The sequence below is a fragment of the Callithrix jacchus genome, chromosome 9 (genome assembly GCF_049354715.1).
Source record: "Callithrix jacchus isolate 240 chromosome 9, calJac240_pri, whole genome shotgun sequence".
NCBI classification, from domain to species: domain Eukaryota; kingdom Metazoa; phylum Chordata; class Mammalia; order Primates; family Cebidae; genus Callithrix; species Callithrix jacchus.
Window position 1 is genome coordinate 54,977,714 of NC_133510.1, and position 21,756 is coordinate 54,999,469.

At 40.7% G+C, this 21,756-nt stretch overlaps 1 protein-coding gene across 4 annotated transcripts in view; it reads left to right on the forward strand.

Moving 5' to 3' along the window:
- The window catches only part of C9H12orf56 (chromosome 9 C12orf56 homolog), a 109,159-nt gene that overhangs the window by 50,004 nt on the left and 37,399 nt on the right, over window positions 1-21,756 (forward strand). For all 4 annotated transcript variants that reach the window (XM_078336136.1, XM_002752699.6, XM_035256206.3 and 1 more), the window contains exons 4-6: window positions 5,700-6,108; window positions 12,084-12,157; window positions 17,189-17,333. In XM_078336136.1, coding sequence (XP_078192262.1) covers window positions 5,700-6,108; window positions 12,084-12,157; window positions 17,189-17,333 — 628 coding nt within the window. The remainder of the gene's footprint in view (window positions 1-5,699; window positions 6,109-12,083; window positions 12,158-17,188; window positions 17,334-21,756) is intronic.

The window sequence follows — 21,756 nt, forward strand, 5'->3', positions numbered from 1 at the left end:
AACTCCAAGAAAGTGAAGTTTATATTTTTCTCTAACAAGAACCATTTCTCAGCAGAAAGCAGAAAAATGGGGTGGAGTTATTCCTCTCTCCTAGAAGATAAACATGCAGGCTCTGGAGCTATACTGGCTGACTTCAAATCCTGACTCTAGCTTAAGCTAGCTATTTAATCTTTCCAGGCTTGACTCTTCTCATAGGTGGAAGGGCTCATAATAGTACCCATTCGATAGGCTTGATATGTAAGGGCTAAATCATGTACATATAAGGTGCTTAAACTCTGTGTGGCACATAGTGAGTCTGTATTATTATAAAACATAGCTCTTTTGTTATTGCTGATGATCAGGAAGTCAATCACAGAATAATCACTATTCAGCATCCTCAGAATCTATGATCAAGTCTCTGGAGGGCTTTCCTCTTTTTCTACTCTCACTAGTAATACTGTATTATTTTAAAAATAAAAATGCTGTTGTGCAATAATATGGCTTGAGGTACTAGTCTTAATTTTCTAAGAATTGGTTATACAATAGGTTGCTCCAGTTCTATTATAGGACCAAGTCCTGTGTTTATGTAAATATACTATGCATGTAAATGCATGAATCCAGGATGTTTAGCAACTCAAGAGAAAAGATTCAAAGGCTCCAATATTTGTTCTGAGTCTTTTTTTTTTTTCTTTGTTGAGACAGAGTTTTTCTCTTGTTGCCCAGGCTGTAGTGCAATAGCACCACCTTGGCTCACCACAACCTCCACATCCTGGGTTCAAGTAATTCTCCTGCCTCAGCCCACCAGGTAGCTGGGATTACAGGTGCATGCCACTATGCCCTGCTAATTTTGTATTTTCAGTAGAGATGGGGTTTCTCCATGTTGATCAGGGTGGTCTGGAACTCCTGACCTCAGGTGATCCCCCCACCTTGGCCTCCCAAAGTGCTGGGATTACAGGCGTGAACCACCACGCCCAGCCTTGTTCTAAGTCTTTATTTCTTGATTTTTTCAAAATAAACTGAAAATATTAAATAGATATACTCTCTCTCTCTCTCTCTTTTTCCAGATAGGGTCTCACTTTGTCACTCAGGCTGGAATGCAGTGGCACAATTTCCGCTCACTGCAGCCTCAACCTTCTGGGTTCAAGCAGTCCTCCCACCACAGTCCCCCAGGTAGCTGGGATTCCTGGTCTCAAGCGATCCGCCCACCTTGGCCTCCCAAAGTGCTGGGATTATAGGCGTGGGGCACAGCTCCCAGACAATAGCGAGGGTTTTGCCATGTTGCCCAGTCTGGTCTTGAACTCCTGAGCTCAAGCGATCTGCCCACTTCCGCCTCCCAAAGTGCTAGGATTACAGGTGTGAGCCACCATGCCTAGTGATATATTCTCTTATATGATAATTTTCCCAGTTTATTACAATTAACAAATATTTATAAAAATAGAAAAAGGCTGGGCACGGTAGTGGCTCACGCCTATAATCCCAGCACTTTGGGAGGCCAAGGCGGGTGGATCACGAAGTCAAGAGATCAAGACCATCCTGGTCAACAAGGTGAAACCCCGTCTCTACTAAAAATACAAAAAATTAACTGGGCATGGTGGTGCGCGCCTGTAGTCCCAGCTACTAGGGAGGCTGAGGCAGGAGAATTGCTTGAACCCAGAAGGCGGAGGTTGCGGTGAGCCGAGATCATGCCATTGCACTCCAGTCTGGGTAACAACTCCGTCTCAAAAAAAAAAGGAAAAAAAAACATTGAGCAGAGGTAGAATCAATATGCTTTCTTCTTCTTCTCCTCAGTTTCCTCCATCCTTTTATTTCTATCTTCCTCTTCCTTTTTGCCTCTCCCTGCCTCCCTTAATATGCCTGTTTGAAAATTTTAATTGGCTATATAGTCAGCAGCAGAATTGTTCTGTACATTCTATATATTAATCTGCTTGTTGGTTTTAGACATTACGAATATCACCTCCCATTTTGCTCTCTACCTGTTAGCTTTGTCTATGTGGTGTCTTTACTGAATATAATTTTAATTTTGATATTAATAAAATGAATCCAAACGTTTTGATTCAGATCAAGCTGGAGTAAACACACTTTCCTCCACCTTTCCTACCGAATGCAAGTAAAAATCCTGAATGGAATACATACAACAATCGATTGTCTGATTTTTTTAAAAAAATTAATCTTCTCCAAAGAATTTAAGTAAGACCCAGAATCACATAACATAATATTCAAAATGTCCCAGCTGGGTCCAGTGGCTCATGACTGTAATCTCAGCACTTTGGGAGGCTGAGGCGGGTGGATCACCTGAGGTCGGGAGTTCAAGACCAGCCTGACCAACATGGAGAAACCTCTATCTCTACTGAAAATATGAAATTAGCCAGGCATGGTAGGGCATGCTTGTAATTCCAGCTACTTGGGAGGCTGAGGCTGAATAGCTTGAACCTGGGAGGCGGAGGTTGTGGTGAGCCGAGATCGTGCCACTGCACTCCAGTCTGGGAAACAAGAGCAAAACTCCGTCTCAGAAAAAAAAAAGTCCCAGATGCAACAAAAATTGCTTGACATTTGAAGAGCCAGGAAGATTTCAACATTTTATGAAGGACAAAACAACAGATAACAATCCCAAGATGACACAGATGTTCAAATTACAAAAGACTTTTTTTTTTTTAAATAGAAATGGGGCCTCACTATGTTGACTAGGTTGGTCTTGAACTCCTGACCTCAAGTGATCCTCCCACCTTGGTCTCCCAAAGTGTTAGGATTACAGGCATGAGCCACCATGCCTGACTCAACCAAACACTTTAAGGCAACTATTATAACTAGGTTCCAAGAAATAAGTATGAACCCCTTTGAAGCAAATAGAAAGACAGAAAGTCTCAGCAGAGAAATAGAAGACATAAAAAAGGGACTCAATGGAAAGTTTAGAATGAAGAAATACTACAATAATTGAAATTTTAGAAATTCACTGAATGGCTTAATAACTGGAATGGAGATGACAGAGGAAAGTCATTGAATTTGAAGACAGATGAATAGAAATTGTCTAGTCTAAACAAAAGAGAATAAAGATCAAAGGAAAAGACAAACAGAATCTCAGGGTACTATGTGGCAATATAAAAAGATCTAGTATTCACATTTTCAGAGTCTCAGAAGGAGAGGAGAAAAAGTGTAGTGCAGAAAAATAGCCAGGCACAGTGGCTCCTGCCTGTAATCCTAGCACTTTGGGAGGCCTAGGCAGGAGAATTGCTTGAGCCCAGGAGTTCAAAGACAGCGTAGGCAACATAGTGAGACTCTGACTCTTAAATAATAATAATAATTAATTAATTAAATATAAAAAAAATTAATGAAAAGAAATTATTTGGAGGAATAATGACAGAAAATTCTCCAATTTTGGCAAAAGACATAAACTTACAGGTTCAAGAAACTCCGTGAATCCCAAAAAAGATAAACTCCAAAAATTCCACACCCAACCATATCATGATCAAACTGCTGAAAATAATAAAGCAAATTAAAAGATACTTAGAACTTAATGACAATACATATCAAAGTGCATGCAGCTGAGCCAAAACAGACTTTAGAGGTCTGCTTTAAAGCTATATTTACAGCTTTTACTCTATTCACCAAGAAATAAGAGAAGTTAAAAAATACATGAGTTAAACATTCCACTTAAGAAACTGTAGGCTGGGAAGGGTGCAGTGTCTCACCTGTAATCCCAGCACTTTGGGAGGCTGAGACATGGGGATTGCTTGAACCCAGGAGTTTGAGACCAGCCCTGGCAACATAGTGAGACCCCATCCTTACAAAAAATTTTTTAAGTTTATAAAAATAAAAGAGAGATTTCAAGCTGGGAATAGAGGCTCATGTCTGTGACCCTAGCAATTTGGGAAACTGAGGCAGAAGAATTACTTGAGTACAGGAGTTTGAGACCAGCCTGGGCAACATAATGAGACCCCTCCCCCCGTCTCTACAAAACAAAATGGCTTTCCACTATTTTGGAGGTTCTAATCTTGTGGGAGAGAGAAGATAATGTAAAAGGATAAACTTCCCCCCAAAACTATTGAAATTAAAAAAAAAAGATAAACCATCAACTCAAGGCAATATAGGGTAACAGTAATAGTTTGCACATATTGTTTCCAGTTTTGCAAACTCATTGCATGTATCCTCACAGAAACCTTATGAGATGGGTGCTATTATTGTATTATTATTATTTTATTTTTTTAAAGACGGGGTTTCACTATGTTGGTCAGGCTGGTCTTGAACTGGCAACCTCAGGTGATCCGCCCACCTTGGCCTCCAAAGTGCTTGGATTACAGGCATCAGCCACCACGTCTGGCCTATTGTATTACTTTAAAATTAGGAAATCAAGTCCTAGTTCCACTAAGATGTCAAAAGACAAAATGGGCACAGATTTAGTTTTATTTGTGATTCTAGAATTGGGAGAAGTGGTCTGAAAAGCTGAGAAAGGGAGGTTGACTTTATAAGCAGAGGAAGACTGAAGAAAGCGGAAACAAGACAAAAATTGGATTGCTTGTTTCAAGTTACTGTTCTTATAGTGTTAAAACAGAGGACACTACTTCATTATTGACTTAGGTTGAATGGAATCTGTTTTTCTGGAAAACTGGTCAGTTTCCAAGTTCAGTTTGATTAGTGGTACTAGGCACAGGGGACTCCCTTCTATTTTGGTCTGTTCTGCTGGGACCTCATGCAGGAGGCTAGTTGAACACAATGGCCTCTCATAAACTTTGTTTAACAAAGGTCACATAACTATTAAGTGGCAGAGACAGGATTAGAATTTAGGTCTCACCATACTCTGCAACTTCTTAGCTTCTCTAACTTGTTTCCTTGTGTACCAAAGTAAAGAAAGATCATGGTGAGCTGGAGAGAATAGGGAAGGTAAAGGACAGAGCATTGATTCTGAAAAAAAGTGCTGATGCTATTGGGAATATGTGAAGAGTATTAGCAGTAGGGTAATTAAAGAAAACACCATTAAAAAAAACCTCAGGCCAGGCACAGTGGCCCAGGCCTGTAATCCCAGCACTTTGGGAAGTGGAGCTGGAGGTGGGCAGATCACTTGAGCCCAGGAGTTTTAGACCAGCCTGGGCAACATAGTGAGACCCCATCACTACAAAAAAATACAAAAATAAGCTGGGCGTAGTGCCAATGCCTGTAGTCACAGCTACTCAGGAGGCTGAGGTGGGAGAATCACTTGAGCCTGGGAGGTGGAGGTTACAGTGAGCTGAGATAACACCACTGTACTACAGCCTGGGTGACAGAGTGAGATGCTCTCTCAAACAAACAAACAAAACCCTCTCTTCATATTCCTATTTGAATAGTTTTTTCTTTATAGGATCCATTAGCAATGTACAACTAAAGGACAATCAGGTTTCAAAACTAGAATGAAAAAGTCCTTTCAGTGGAAATATCAGGGCTCCATGAAGGACAGGCACAATCCTTTCAACATAGAAAGTGCTTCAATATATGAAATAAAATGTATTTCAGAAATGTAGTTTATTTCTGAAAACAGAAAAGTATACTAAAAGATTACAGTATCATATCTCCTCTAGTCAATGGGTTATTACCAGCGAAGTTATATGACTTCCTTGTTTTAACAAGCATGCCTTTTTAGGAAAACATTTGCGTTCAGAGTCTTAAACTACTGCAGTTGGGCCAACAGTTTCTCTTTGTTGCTTACTGTGAAATTCTGCAGATCATGTTTAACACTAAATTCTACCTGACAGGGATCACCAGGAGAGCAGTACACCATCCAAGGACTCGACTCTCTATCCTCATTCAGACCTCAAAAAGCTGTCCTTTCATGGCCAAGGTGCCTTTCGACCCCTACCTTCCCCCTCCAGGAGGAGCTCTCAGTCTGCAGCAGCTACTGGCAAGGCTGTCAGCGAGCCATCGTGCATAACAAACACAAAGGAACCCCAGGGACTTCCAGATCACAACGACTCCATAAGTGAAATTCCTTTCAAGTGCAATGGGAACGGAAATGAGTTTTACTTAGGAAATTCCCTCCTAGATTCCCCTTCACAGAGCAACTCAAACCTAGAAAAAAAGGAGTCAGAACTTCATTTGTATGTTATTTCCATAACCTCATCAATATTTCTGCACTTAAAAAGTTCGTGGAACAATTATATTATAGTAAGTGTCCTCCTAAGTTAACCTTGATCTGAATTTTTATTTTTTTATTTTTTAGAGCAAACCAGCCCTCCCTCCTTTACCTCCCATTTTGGAAATTTAGCCTTGGAATTTAATAATATTGTGAAAAACAAAATGTACTGGACAATTAAGGAGATTATTTTATTTAGGTGATTGCAATAGGAAAAAATGCTCATTAATGAGCAGTTTGTGGCCAGGCACGGTGGCTCATGCCTGTGATCCCAGCACTTTGGGAGGCCTAGGTGGGAGGATCACTTGAGATCAGAAGTTCGAGATCAGCCTGGCCAAGATGGTGAAACCTTGTCTCTACTAACAAATACAGAAATTAGCCGGGTGTGGTGGCACACGCCTGTAATCCCAGCTTTGGGATTACAATAATTTGGGAGGCTGAGGGACAAGAATCGCTTGAATTCTAAAGGCGGAGGTTGCAGTTAGTTGAGATGGTGCCACTGCACTCCAGAGCGACAGAGGGAGACTCTGTCCCTTCAACAAAAACAAAACAAAACAAAACAAAAACAAACAAAAGAACTCTGGGGTTTTGTAGGGGCAAGTAAGTAAGGTAAGTCATGGAAGTCATGAAGAAGGAGGGAGACAGGTCTTATCTTGGAATATGTGTGAGCAGATGTTCTTTTGCAGTTGCTGGGGTGACAGAGACCTCAGGTAAGTGTCAATGTTGTCAGTTTTTTCTGTATTGCTTGGTTGTGCTATTGAAAGTGGGTTGATGGGGGAGACCTTGTTACAGGATCAGATAAATTTATCCAGAGATCACTATTCTAAGTCCTGATTTTATAAATGAGGAAACTGAAGCACAAAATTTTTGAGTGATTTACTCAAGATTATATAACTTTAGGGGCAGAGTCAGAACTCCCCTTTAAGGACCTTTTTATTAGACAGTTTTATTAGATGGTTTAAAAAACAAGTAATTATTAAAAGAGTTATACAATCCCTTTATCTTCAGTAGTATAATTTTTATTAGTGATCTTTCAATGTAATAATAATAATTATTATAAAGGTCTATATCAATTAGAAGAAACTAGGAAGCCAGGGTTTTATAAATGGCTAAAAATTATGAAAATTGCAAGACAACTATTAATTTTTTTCTCACACCACCATTTGGAAGATTTCAAATATTTAAAATTTCTTTCTAAATTTTTAAACACTTTCTTCAAATTAAAAATGTAAACAAATTAAAAATAGAGAAAAACTCTGGTCTATTAAGAAAAAATCTCCTATATTCTAGTAGAAAAGCCAAAACTTAATTTACTTAAAAAAATCTATATAAAGACTTCAGAATAACCGTTTGTATCCCGGAATTGCCCAGCTGCAGGTCTTAGCACTGCTTTTTAATTCTGCAGCAGAGGCATGGTTAGAGCACTCAGACTGGCCAACTCATTACCTGCTAAGCTATAAATAGTCTTTGCAATAAAAAACGCAATAACAATAACTAATATCTATTGCTATTTTCCTACTAGATAATAACAATAGAACAGAGCCTGATGCTTCATGGATATTAACTTATTTAATTTGTACAACAATCCTATGAGATAGGACTGTTATTCCCATTTTATAGATGAGGAAATTGAGACACCGAGAAATTAAATAAAATTTGCAATGTCACATAGCTAGTGTAGAGCTGAATCCAGGTAGTCTGATTTTTTTTCCCCTATGGCCATTAAAAAAAAGTGGGTAGAGGAAGACTATCAGTTGGTAGATACTATCATTGAAAATTAAGTTCTCTTAGCCAGGTATGGTGGCATGCACCTATAGTACTAGTTACTCAAGAAGCTGAAATGGGAGGAACATTTGAGCCCAGGAATTGGAAACTCTGCTGCACACTGCTGCACTCCAGCCTGGGAAGTAAGCAATACCTCATCTTTAAAATAAAAACTAAGGCCAAGTGTGGTGGCTCATGCCTGTAATCCCAGCACTTTGGGAGGCTGAAGCGGGTAGATCGCCTGAGCTCACGAGTTCGAGACCAGCCTGGACAACACGGTGAGATCCCATCTCTACAAAAAATTAGCCAGGCTTGTGGTGTGTGTGTACTTGGGAGTCTGAGACAGGAGGATTACTTGAGCCTGAGAGGTGGAAGCTGCAGTGAGCCAAGACTGTGCCACTTGTACTCCAGCCTGGGTGACAGAGTGAGACTTGTCTTTAAAAATATATGTATAATAAAATTTTTAAAAAGTAAAATAAGAAGTAAAAAAAAAAATTACAATAATGTTCTATCCCTTCCTTGAAAGATGGAAAATGAATAAGCAAATATTTCACATGTAAGTGAGGAATCAAGTTAGAATTCATTCTACTAACAAGCTACTAGTTCAGTATAAATGCTTTTATTTTTTAGATGGAGTTTTGCTTTTGTTACCCAGGCTGGAGTGCAGTGCTACGATCTTGGCTCTCTGGAACCTCTGCCTCCCGGGTTCAAGTAATTCTCCTGCCTCAGACTCTCGAGAAGCTGGGATTACAGGCACCGCCACCATGCCCAGCTAATATTTGTATTTTTAGTAGAGACAGGGTTTCACCATATTGGTTAGGCTCGTCTCGAACTCCTGACTTCAAGTGATCTGCCCACCTCAGCCTTCCAAAATGTTGGGATTACAGGCATGAGCCACCGCGCCCAGTTTATAAACACTTTTAAAACCATCCACCCACTTTATTTGGTGACATTATTGTATTTTTTTAAATTTAATTCCATCTTTGCAGAGACATTGTTAAATTTTTTTACCAGCTTAGTCACCTTTGGTTAGTATTGTGATGTATTGACAAATTTTAGGGAGTTGAGAAAAAATTTACTCCTAAGTCAGAGAGAATTATTTTGGGTAATTGATCTTTTGTGCCTTGAAATCTGGTATGTTCTTTCATGCTAAAGTAGAGAAATGTTTCTGAGAAAATGAATTAGACATTTTTTTTTTTTTTGAGACAATGTCTTGCTCTGTAGTCTAGGCTGAAATGCAATGGCATGATCTCGGCTCACTGCAACTTCTGCTTCCTGGGTTCAAGTGATTTTCCTGCCTCAGCCTCCCGTGTAGCTAGGATTACAAGCATGCACCACCACTCCTGGCTAATTTTTGGTAGCAACAGCATTTTGCCATGTTGGCCAGGCTGGTCTTGAACTCCTGACCTCAGGTGATCTGCCCACCTTGGCCTCCCAAAGTGCTATGATTACAGGCATGAGCCACTGTGCCTGACCAAACTAGACATTTTAACTTTCTCTGTACTTTTAGATAGAATTAACCCAAACCATCTATTTAGAAATTATCAGCACTCATCCTGATTTTAAGGGTTTCCAAAGAATTGAGCCTCCTTCAGTAATCTGTTTTACCTGTAACTTTCACCAAAAATAATTACATCTGGGTTGCTGAGCACCTTAAATTCGGTAAAGATGAAATGTGTTAATTCTTTGCCTTGAACGTATTGTGACGATAACTGCTACAAAGCTAAATATGGGATGCCCCAAATTAAAATTCTGGATTTAAGGAAAGCGTAAATATTTGCAAAGGGAAGAAAGGCTGCCTTAAAAAAAAAAACAACAACATAGAACAATGACAAAAGTAGTAAGAGAAAGCACATATCTCCCCTGCCACCATCCACCCACTACACCACTCTCATATTAAGAATACGACAGGTTGGTGGCTCGAAGCAGGTGAATCACCTGAGGTCAGGAGTTTGAGGCCAGCCTGGCTGACATGGTGAAACCCCATCTCTATTAAAAATACAAAAATTAGCTGGGCATGGTGGTGGGCACCTGTAATCCCAGTTACTCAGGAAGCTGAGGCAGGAGAATTGCTTGAACCTGGGAGGTGGAGGTTGCAGTTAGCTGAGATCATCACGCCATTGCACTCCAGCCTGGATGACAAGAGTGAAACTCTGACTCAAAAAAAAAAAAAAAGAGAATAAGACAGGGTTAAGTCTGTCCAATTAGCAACATTTCAGAAATTCCTTCTGACCTGGCTTGTTAAGCCTCAGCATAAATAAAAGATTATTTTGAGGAATTGCTGAACGCTATATGACTATTTTGAGAATAAATGAGCAATGGCAACACTAAAGATTTAACAAAAAATAACTCCATTAATAAGGAAAGAGTTAACAAAAGTGTTGTATATCTATGCTATGGAATAATAAATCATTAAAACGACTGATATTGGCTGGATGCAGTGGCTCATGCCTGAAATCTTAGCACTTTGGGAGGCTCTAGAAGGGGGATCGCTTGAGGCCAGGAATTCAAGACCATCCGGTCAACATAGCAAGATCCCATTTCTACTAAAAAATAAAAAGTAAAAAATTGGCCAGGCATGGTAGAACATGTCTGTAATCCTAGTTATTCAGGAAGCTGGGGCAGGAGGACTGCTTGAGCCCAGGAGTTTGAAGCTACAGTGAGGTATGATCATGCCACTGTACTCCAACCTGGGTGACAGAGTTAGACTCTGTCACTTAAAAAAAAAAAATTGAGGCTGGGTGTGGTGGCTCATGCCTGTAATCCCAGCATTTTGGGAGGCTGAGGCAGGAGGATCACAAGGTCAAGAGATTGAGACAGCCTGGCCAACATGGTGAAACCTCGTCTCTACTAAAAATGCAAAAATTAGCTGAGCGTGGTGGCACGCACCTGTAATCCCAGCTACTCGGAGGCTGAGAAAAGAGAATTGCTTGAACTCAGGAGGCAAAGGTTGTGGTGAGCCCAGGTCATGCCATTGCACTACAGCCTGGGCAACAAGAGTGAAACTCCATCTCAAAAAAGAAAAAAAAATTGAAGTAAATCAGGTAAATCTATATATACAGACATGAGAAACGATCTACTCTCTATTAAGTGAAAACAAATCAAGTTCTAGATTAATGTATGTGATATACTTTCTCTAGGATTAAATATATATTATAAAAATATATAAATACTATAAATATATGTGTTTATAATTCATGTGTCTTTATATGCCTGGAAGGACTTAAACCAAACTGATAATAGATTTTTTTTTTTTGAGACGGAGTCTCGCTCTGTCACCCAGGCTGTAGTGCAGTGGTGCAATCTCGGCTCACTGCAACCTCTACATCCCAGGCTCATGCAATTTTTCTGCTTCAGCCTCCCAAGCAACTGAGATTACAGGTGGCTAATTTATATATTTTTAGTAGACACCATTTCACTATCCTCATTATCCACCTGCTTTGGCTTCCCAAAGTGTTGGGATCACAGGCATGAGCCACTGCCCCTGGGCAATAGATAATTTTTAAAATGTTAGACACAAAGGCTTGCTCTGCTGCCCAGGCTGGAGTGTAGTGGCACAATCATAGCTCACTGCAGCCTCCAACCCCTGGACTCATGTGATCCACCTGCCTCAGCCTCTGAAGTAACTGAGATTACAGGTGCAAGCTACGGCACCTGGCTCCATGATCAGACACTTTGAATAGTGGGATGGAAAGGGTAGGGAAAAACAGAGAACTTTTATCTTTTACTTTATGCATTTCTAAACTGTGTGATTTTGATAAATAATTTCATTTTATAATGAGCAAGTGTTATATTTAAAACTTTCCTGTGGTAGTATTAAGCCCTAGAATGAGTTTTTTTTTGAGATGGAGTTTCGCTCTTGTTACCCAGGCTGGAGTGCAATGGCGCGATCTCGGCTCACCGCAACTTCCGCCTCCTGGGTTCAAGCAATTCTCCTACCTCAACCTTCCGAGTCGCTGAGATTACAGGCGCGCATCACCATGCCCAGCTAATTTTTGTATTTTTAGTAGAGATGGGGTTTCACCATGTCTCGATCGCTTGACCTCATAGTGCACCTGCCTCAGCCTTCCAAAGTGCTGGGATTATAGGCGTGAACCACCGTGCCTGGCCAGAATGAGTTTTATAAACAAATCATGTACTATAGGGGGGATTAAAGAATAGATATATAATATTGACTAAAGATAGGGGGAATTGATTATCAGTAAATAAAAATTCTAACAATTTCCACTTTTTCCTCTTTCAGAAAGCTACCCTTTTACAAGATCCCCTCTACGTTAGTGAGTTCAGTCCTGTTATTGGAAGTCAAAAGCTATATAGGTAAGACGTGATGATACATGATAGAGTTGTATGGGGGATTTTTCTTTCCTCTTTGCCTCTCTTTTTTTTTCGAGACTGAGTCATGCTCTGTCACCCAGGCTGGAGTGCAGTGGCACAATCTCGGCTCACTGCAACCTCAACCTCCTTGGCTCAAGAGATTCTCCTGCCTCAGCCTCCTCAGTAGCTAGGACTCCAAGCACCCACCACCATACCCAGATAATTTTTGTATTTTTTAGTAGAGACAGGAGTTTTGCCACTTTAGCCAGGTGGGTTAGATTGGTCTGATCTCAGGCGAGCCGCCCTACTCGGCCTCCCAAAATGCTGGGATTACAGGTGTGAGTCACCGTGCGGGGCCCTCTTTGCCTCTCCTAACTGTGTTGTATGTGTGGCTATCACAATTATACCTCTACCTCATCTGCCTGCCCTGACAGTTAAGTCCACAAACACAAGTATCCACTGGACATCTTTTGTATGTCTCACAGGAACCTTAAAGTCAACATATTCAGAAGAGAACTCAGCATCTTCCCTCTGGAACCTGACTTTCCTTCTGTGTTTCCTAACACAGGGACTGGTGTCATTATCCCCAGATCACCTAAGCAAGAGTCCTAGTTGTCACTCTTGCCTCCTCTCTCCCCTTCATCGTTTCCTGCATCCAGTCAGTCACAGCATGCCTTATTTATTGTGCCTTTAGTATCGCTGGGTAACATCCACTTCTTTCCATGGCCACTTGCCCAGGCCCGGTTATCTCAGTTCTGGGCTCCTACAGTGTTTTCCTAGCTGATCTCTCTGCCTTCACTCTTGCTTCTCTCCAGCCCCATTCTCCACTACAGCCTAGGAATCTTTCTGAAGCACAAATCTGATCATGTAACTCCTCCCAGGAAGCCTTTGAATGGCTTCCCATTGTCCTTAGGTGAAAGGCTAAACAGTGTACAAAAATATGTATGACATCTCTTTTTGTCTTTCTGTCCTCAACTGATGCATTCATCCTCGCTCCTTCCCTAAGCTCCTGCTCCAAATGAACTTCTCACAATTCTCAGCAAGTTCCCTGTTCTCTTGCCTCTGGGGCCTACCATAATGGCCCCTGTTCTGTAACACTACTCTACTCTTCTTCCTCTTCCTGAATAACTTCCAACTCATCAAGTCTCAGCTTATTTATCATTTTCTCTGAAAATCTTTCTTGATACTCCAGAAATAAGTTAGGAGGGACTCCTCCATAATGTCCTATGCTCATATTTTTTTATTTTTATTTTTTAGATGGAGTCTTGCTCTGTTGCTCAGGCTGGAGTGCAGTGGTGTGATCTTGGTTCACTGTAACCTCTGCCTCCCAGGTTCAAGTAATTCTCCTGCCTCAGCCTCCCAAATAGCTGGGATTACAGGTGTCTGCCACCATGCCCAGCAAATTTTTATATATTTAGTAGAGACGGGGTTTCACCATGTTGGCCAGGCTGGTCTCAAACTCCTGACCTCATGATCCTCTAGCCTCAGCCTCCCAAAGTGCTGAGATTGCAGGGGTGAGCCACCACACCCGGCCTGCTCACACATCCTGTAACACTTACCAGTCTGTATTATGATTGCTTGTTCATTATCTGATGCCCTATTATGCATTATGTTCCGTAAAGGCAGGGACCCTAGAAAGAATGGATAAATAAGATAGAGACTAAGAACGGATCGTAAAAGGACCTATATGCAAGGCTAAGGAGTTTGCGTTTTATCCAGACTTCAGAGTTCTGCTATGTTCTGATCACAGGTGGGCTGTATGTTGTAGTAGTTACTTGTGATGTGAATCTCTTTCATTAGATTGTGAGCCCCTGGAAGGGAAAGACTATATCTTGTTACTCTTGGTCTTTTTCTTACTGAAAACAGTGCTTTGCATGTAGTAAGCACTCAGTGAATTGACAGTGTTAGCAATTTTGATATTATGTAGGTCATGGGCAAATTTTGTGACATTTCTGATAGTGAGGTATATTGGAGAATCATGTAAATGAGCTGAGAGTAAGTTAATTTTAAAAGATGCTTGTTCATTCCCCACTAAAAGGAACCAACGTTCCTTAGAGGACATTCTAGGTCTCGGGCAGGACATACACAAAATAAGTCTGAAACAGTTTGTTCCAGAAAGAAAGGACAGGGCCCTAAGTAAAGGGCACAGGAACCCACATGAAGGAGCTCCCAGTAGTCAAAGATGGGACAACTTGAGTATCAGAAAAAAAATAAGAAATGAGGCCGGGTGCAGTAGTTCTCACCTATACTCCTAGCACTTTGAGAGGCCGAGGTGGGTGAATCACCTAAGGTCAGGACTTCGAGACTAGGATTACATGCATGCACCACCATATCCAGCTAATTTTTTATATTTTTAGTAAAGACAGGGTTTCTCCATGTTGGTCAGACTGGTCTCAAATTCCCAACCTCAGATGATCTGCCCACTTGGGCCTCCCAAAGTGTCTTTTTAAAAAGGTTCTATGGATAACTTAAAATTTCTACAGGTTTTCATATGTTTACTTTAAAAAAAGTATCAGTTTTCATTTTAGTGTTTTACTTATAGTGGTTTTAAAACTAATTGTATGAGAAAACAGACTCAAATTTTGTGTATGTGTGGCTTGAAATTTATTCCTGAAGGCAAGAAGGATGAGTTCTAGCACTCTCTTGACTCAGGAAAAGCATATTTCTTCCAAGTTAATTCCTGAAGGCAACATACTTAAAATGAAGTGATTTCAAATGCACTGTGAAGGATGCTGTGATACACAAGAGATAGTCTCTATCTGCAAGGCATCTTCAATTTAAAAGGAATAAATATCCTTTAGGTTTTCAATTTAGAAACTGTGTCACAGATGGGACGGTTCTGCAGCTTGACCATTGTGAACATCCTACACAGCACTTCTGAGATAATACAGGAAGAGCCTTTCCAGCAATTTGCAAATTTGAGGTATTATTTATAGTAAATGTCTGGAAAGATGAAAAAATACAGGAAAAATAGAGCTTATTAGATTAAGAATCCTTCCTGCGGCTGGGTGAAGTGGCTCATGCCTGTAATCCCAGCACTTTCAGAGGCCAAGGTGGGCAGGTGTTTGAGACCAGCCTGGCCAACATGGCAAAACCTTATTGCTACTAAAAGGACAAAAATTAGCTGGGCAGGGTGTGTATGCACTTGTAGTCCCAGCTATTCAGGAGGCATGAGAATCACTTGAAACCAGCCTGGGTGACAGAGTGAGACTGTCTCAAAACAAACAAACAAGCAAACCCAAAACCCTCCGGCAACATTATTTTGCTGAATTTATGTTTTCTTTTTCTTTTTTCTTTCTTTCTTTCTCTTTTTTTTCTCTCTCTCCTTCCTTTTCTTTCTTTCTCTTCCTTCCTTTTCATTCCCTCTTTTCTTTCGTTCCTTCCTTCCTTCTCTTTCTTTCTTTTCATTTTTTTGAGATGGAGTCTTGTTTTGTTGCCCAGGCTGGAGTGCAATGGCACCATCTCAGCTTACTGCAACCTCCACCTCCCAGGTTCCAGCAATTCTCCTGCCTCAGCCTCCTGAGTAGCTAGGATTACAGGCTTGTGCTACCATGCCCGGCTAATTTTTGTATTTTTAGCAGAGTCAGGGTTTCACCATGTTGGTCAGCCTGGTCTCGAACTCCTGACCTCGTGATCTGCCCGCCTCGGCCTCCCAAAGTGCTGAGATTACAGACGTGAGCCACTGCGCTCGGCCGAATTTATGTTTTCTACGTGATGAAAATAGAGTATCTGTTAACATTTGTATAGATTTTCCTCTTATTCCTAAGCTGAATAATGGAGACTTCTGGCATTCGACTTCTTATTTAAATTAGTCAAATGAAGTTTGTTATCTATGTATAAGCAAATATTTTCTGAATCCTCAAAGAAAATGTTATTATTCATAACTTATCTGCAGTAATATAGAATGTGTACTCTAACTTGAATTTATGATGTATATGAGACCTCAATTTATGTATGAATTGATTTTTAGTCTGAAGAGATTAGTGTGCTGTTTTCTGTGAAAACTTTTTTGGCCATAAAGAAATTAGTTTGGCATTACTGTCTATTATCCTAGTTGGCAAAGGATTAAAAACAGTTTATTTTTATTGTGGATCTTAGCAAATTGCTGACTATGAATGAAAAAACAGGAAAATCAATTCAAAATAATTCTGCTGATATTGTATCTTATCTGAGCTTTTGCTTTTCTAAGCTCTTTTGTAAAAACTACATTTCTGTTGTTGGAGTTCTCAGAGAGTAAAAGGATTTTATAGTTTTTTTTTTAATGAAATACGATGGTAATTAGATGTGGATAGGAAAGCAGGATCTCAAACTTATTCCTGTTTTATGAGACCATTTATCAAATACTTAGTGTGTCTGAAGGACATGCATTAACTAAAGTATCAAAACAGCACATTTGGCCAGGTGCGGTGGCTCACACCTGTAATCGCAGCACTTTGGGAGGCCAAGGTGAGTGGATCACCTGAGTTCAGGAGTTCGATCAGCCTAGCCAACAGAGTGAAACCTCATCTCTACTAAAAATACATATAATTACCCAGGCGTGGTGGTGCACGCCCGTAATCCCAGCTATGTACATAGGTGGCTGCGGCAGGAGAATCACTTGAACTCAGGAGGTGGAGGTTGTGGTGAGCCAAGATCACCTCGCTGCACTCCAGCCTGGGTGACAGACTGAGACACCGTCTCGGAAAAAAAAAAAAAAAAAAACCCAGCATATTTGGGTAGGTACTATCATTATTCCATTTTACACATGAGGAAATGGAGGCACAGAGAAGCTATGTAACTTGCTCATGATAATGACCTAACTGAGCAGCGGCAGGTCTAGGATTCTGACCTTAGTCTTCATACTCATGATCATCATGTTCCTCGCCTCTCTGCTTGCTATTATTGAATTCATAATGATCAGTTTCCCTCCAGCATCTCCACTAGAAAACAGACCATTTTTTTCAGAATGCTTAGTTTTTGGATTAATAAGAACAACTCATTGATTGGACAAAGGAGAACATTTTTTACATGGAAAACTTTCTTGTGTTTCTGTAGGACTGAGGAGAAAATTAAGCACTTCAGCCAACTTAAATCTGAGCTTTTTCTTAAAGACAAATCTTTGAGGAGGATACTTTCTTTAATTATGGAACTTAAAGTAGCAGCCCAGAAAAACTTCATTCTGAAAAGACTTTTCTGGAAGGTAAGTGTTTTGTTTTATTTTTAATCTTTAAAGCTTGTGTCATCTGGTCACCAAATATAAGCATAAATTAAAATATAAATAAGTATTGTCTTGTATTCTGATACTGCATTTTTAAATGTTGATAAAATTTACTGCAGTCATATCTTAATGCTGGATAATTTGTGATGTAATCAGTAATGTATATGAGTATGTTGCGGGCAGTATGTTGGGAGTGGTAGCAAAAAGTAGCTTACATGGGTTGGGTTGGCAGAGCCAAAGAAGAGATATTAGAAGGAACATTTTTGGAATGCAAGATATATATAGACAGTGAGATGGGAAAGTAGATTTTAAGAAGTTTTTGATTTTTAATTTTTTTGTGATGGAGTTCACTCTTGTTGCCCAGGCTGGAGTACAATGGCTAGATCTCGGCTCACTGCAACCTCCACCTCCCAGGTTTGAGCCATTCTCCTGCCTCAGTCTCTCCTAAGTAGCTGGGATTACAAGCACTTGCCACCAGGCCTGGCTAATTTTTTGTGTTTTTAGAAGAGATGAGGTTTCACCATGTTGGCCAGGCTGGTCTCGAACTCCTGACCTCAGGTGATACACCTGTCTCGGCCTCCCCAAATTTTGGATTACAGGGGCGAGCCACTACACCCTGCCTGTTTTTTTTTTTTTTTTAAAAAGATGGGGTTTCACCATGTTGGTCAGGCTGGTCTTGAACTCCCGACCTCAGGTGATCTACCCGCCTTGGCCTCCAAAGTGCTTGGATTACAGGCACGAGTCACCACGCCTGGCCTATTTATTTTTTAAATAGAGACAGGATCTTACTGTGTTGCCCAGGCTGGTTTCAAACTCCTGGGCTCAAGCAGTCTTCCTGCCTTGGCTTCCTAAACTGCTGGGATTACAGGCATGAGCCACTGTACCTGGCTGATTTCAAAATATTTTATTGTGCAGTTTCCCCTACTGTAAAAATATAGTTTAAAAATTATTTTTGAGTATAGGACTGGTATTTTAAAAAATGTGACTCCCTTATTCTCACTCAGTAAATTACAGATGCATCATTTTCAGGTTCAGGTGAAAGTGTTAAGAAGCCCAGGTGAATAACCTGGTGTGGCGCTAATGAGGCCTAGGTGAGAGGGTGAGCCCTGCCGCGCTGGGCTTGTGTTGATGGCTATATATTTTATCCTAATTCTGGCCATTGGTCACACAAGTAGCTGCCATCATTTTACTGAGCAATTGTAAAGCATGTGAACTCCCAACCATACACGAAAGTCCTGGCTATTTATTAGCTTCTAGGTCCTTCAGATGTAAGGTGACCAACCATTTTGGTTTGCCCAGAGTAGGGTGACCAGTTATTCCAGTTTGCCTGGCACTAAGAACGTTCCTACAGTGTTGGAAAGCTACAACAACAGTTCCAAGCAAATCAGGACGGTGAGGGCAGATTGGCTGTAGAGAATAATGTGCCACTGGGGTCATCTGTTTACAGGCATTGTATTTATCTGGCACTTCTGGAACAAGTATATCTAACCCATTCTTGATTTTTGGAGTATTCGGGTGAGCTGTTTGAGAGGTATGGGGCCTAGGAGTTAAAAGATACGGATGTCTTCTGTCCCTTTCCCCTATCCATTCATTCCTTCATCTCTTTGCCAAGTTGTTTTCCTTTCAAGGTCTGTCCTTCCAGTTTAGAACAGTACCATGAATCCCACTTGTGTCAATATTAAAGGTAGCTGAGAAGCACTTTTCAAATGGCACAATCCCTCTTCAAGATGTCTAAAACAATGGTTATGTCTGTCCAGTTAGGGATTTCACATCCACATGTAATCATGTCTGCTGCTGTTGCTACCCAAATTTTCAGTTCTCCATATTTTAGGCACTCAAGCTAAAATATAATACCCTCAGTCTTTCTAATCCATTCACCTTCCTCAGTTTCACCACCTCCCTCTTCCAGTCTGCTCTCTCTGTCATCAGTCCTCTCCTAACAGAAATGAGGTTGTGATTTTGAAGGCTGTGGGTTCATTGAATCTTTGTGCCAATCCTGTTGGCCCTAAACTATCAAGGAGGCTCCATTTCACCATTCGATTTTTGGATTTCAGGAGGCAACTGATTATATTGGTATGTACAGATTACTCATGTATACCCCATTTCCTTTCAGTCATCCCAACATTTTCCACCAGTCTATCTGTCTACATCTCTGAAATCCTTCTTTCTCTTCCCCCTAAGACTTTTGAGTGTCATCATGTACTGGAGTTTTCTCAGTTCCATCTCATCTATTACCTTTTCATTAGAGACTATAGCATCAGCCAGCTCAGCCTTGGCTTTTAACTCAGTATTGCAGTCCATACATAGGTGAAAAGTTACTGCAAGGCTGCAGGCAATGGCAGTGGGAAGAGGCCGACGACTAGATGACTTCTGCACTTTTAGCTGTTGAAAAGTACCACTCCCACTCTGAACAACATCTGGCCTTCCCTGCAAAGAGTGTACTATACTTGAAGCAGAGCACTCACTCATAAATAGCTGGGTATGGAATTGCTTGCCAAAGACGTTTCCAGCCTTTCCCTTTCCCCTAACTGCATCAGGGAAGAATTCTTATCTCTAGCTTGGTTTCCACATGAGGTTTTTCTAAGAATGGGGCCTGGGACAAGAAGTCTGTCATGTAGCTAAGTAGGCAAGAAATCCTACTAATCCAGTTTTGTTTGAAAGTTGCTCGTCCATATGATTTTTTAAAAGTCAAGTTTAATTTCAAATTTTTTTTCTGAGATTACTTTGGGGTGATATTTAAAATGAGAGACATTTTGTAACCCTGTAAAATACATAGGGAATATAACATTCCAGTGTATACAAAGAAGGCAAATTCTTTAATCAAATAAAGAGCATTATAAAATGAAAAAAAAAAAAAAAGAAGAATGTGCCAAATTTCTTACAATAGTGAGACTCAGGTAAGGGTGATATAATGCTTCATGGTCTAAAATGGTTGTTACTGGATAGATCCTGTTAGGAATACACCATCCAAGTTTTGACTCTAGAACTTCAGAAGATTGTGGAAAATATGACCAACCAAGCTGATTATGAAGATAGAATGGAATGCATGTGAAAAGTGTAAACAAGTTAGGGTTATCTTCTACCCCAATAAAACTCTCCAGTCCATTCCACACACAGTATCAGTTTAATCTGTAACCCTGATTGTGTGGGACTGCTTGTTTCAAAGTTTCTTGTGACTTTCCTTACTAAATTAAGTAACACTTTGGCTTTGGCATATAAGGATCTCCACTAAGGGCCTGTGTCATGGATTTCAAATTCGGACAGGTGTGGGCTTTATTTTAGCATGCTGGGGTTATCAGGAAGGAGCTGTGTATTAGTCCATTTTCACACTGCTATAAAGATACTAGCTGAGACTGGGTAATTTATAAAGAAAGGAGGTTTACTTGACTTTGTTCCTGGACCAAACCAAGGGTCAGGCTGCTTATTCTTGCGGCCCAATAACCAGATGCAGATGAACTGGGAGAAAGGGGAGTTTATTTCTGTAACCAGTAACAGGGAGAAGACCTGGAAATTACTGCCAGACCAACTCAAAATTACTGTTTTCCAGAGCTTATATATCTTCTAAGCTACATGTCTACGTGCAAATGCATTCATCTAAAGACATAAATGATTAACTTCCTTTAATTTATAACTAAGATCTGAGTCCTGAAGATGTTCCTCTGGGGCCTCAGTGAATTTACTAAATCTAAATGGTCCAGGTCCTGGGATGATTACTCTTATCTTGTCTCCTGCTAAATCACGGAGGTTTGGAGAGTTCTTTCAGATCCCCAGTCGTTTGCGGAGACCTGAGGAGTTTCTTCAGACCCCCAGTAAAACTTGTTTAATCCTAAACAGGTCCTGTTAAAAATTCCTTCATTATCTTGTTGTGCTTCAAGGCCTAGGAAAGGCCTGTTCAAAACTCTTGGTGGGCTTTTGTTACATTCCAGCCTTTGTGTAAGGGCACTGCTCTATCAGCTTTTAATATTTAACATAACCACTCAGTCAGTGCTGGAACAGTTGTTACGGAGGCCTCTCTGTTCAACTGTTACAGAAACCTGGCCTACCACAGACTTACAGTTCCACATAACTGGGAGGCCTCAGGAAACTTACAATCATGGCAGAAGGTGAAGGGGAAGCAAGGCATGTCTTTCTTACCTGACAGCAGGAGAGAGAGAACGTGCAGGGGAAACTGCCATTTTTAAACCATCAGATCTTGTGAGAACTCCCTCGCTATCACAAGGACAGCATGCATGATCCAGTCACCTGCCACCAGGTCCCTTCTCCAACAGTGGGGATTAAAATTCAACATGAGATATGCGTGGGGACACAGAACCGAACTGAATCTGCCATCTGAATAGGGTGGGCACTGGGAGAACAAATCCAGATGTAGATGCTCATAGAAAAGGCAGTTCCTAAGGGTGAAAGC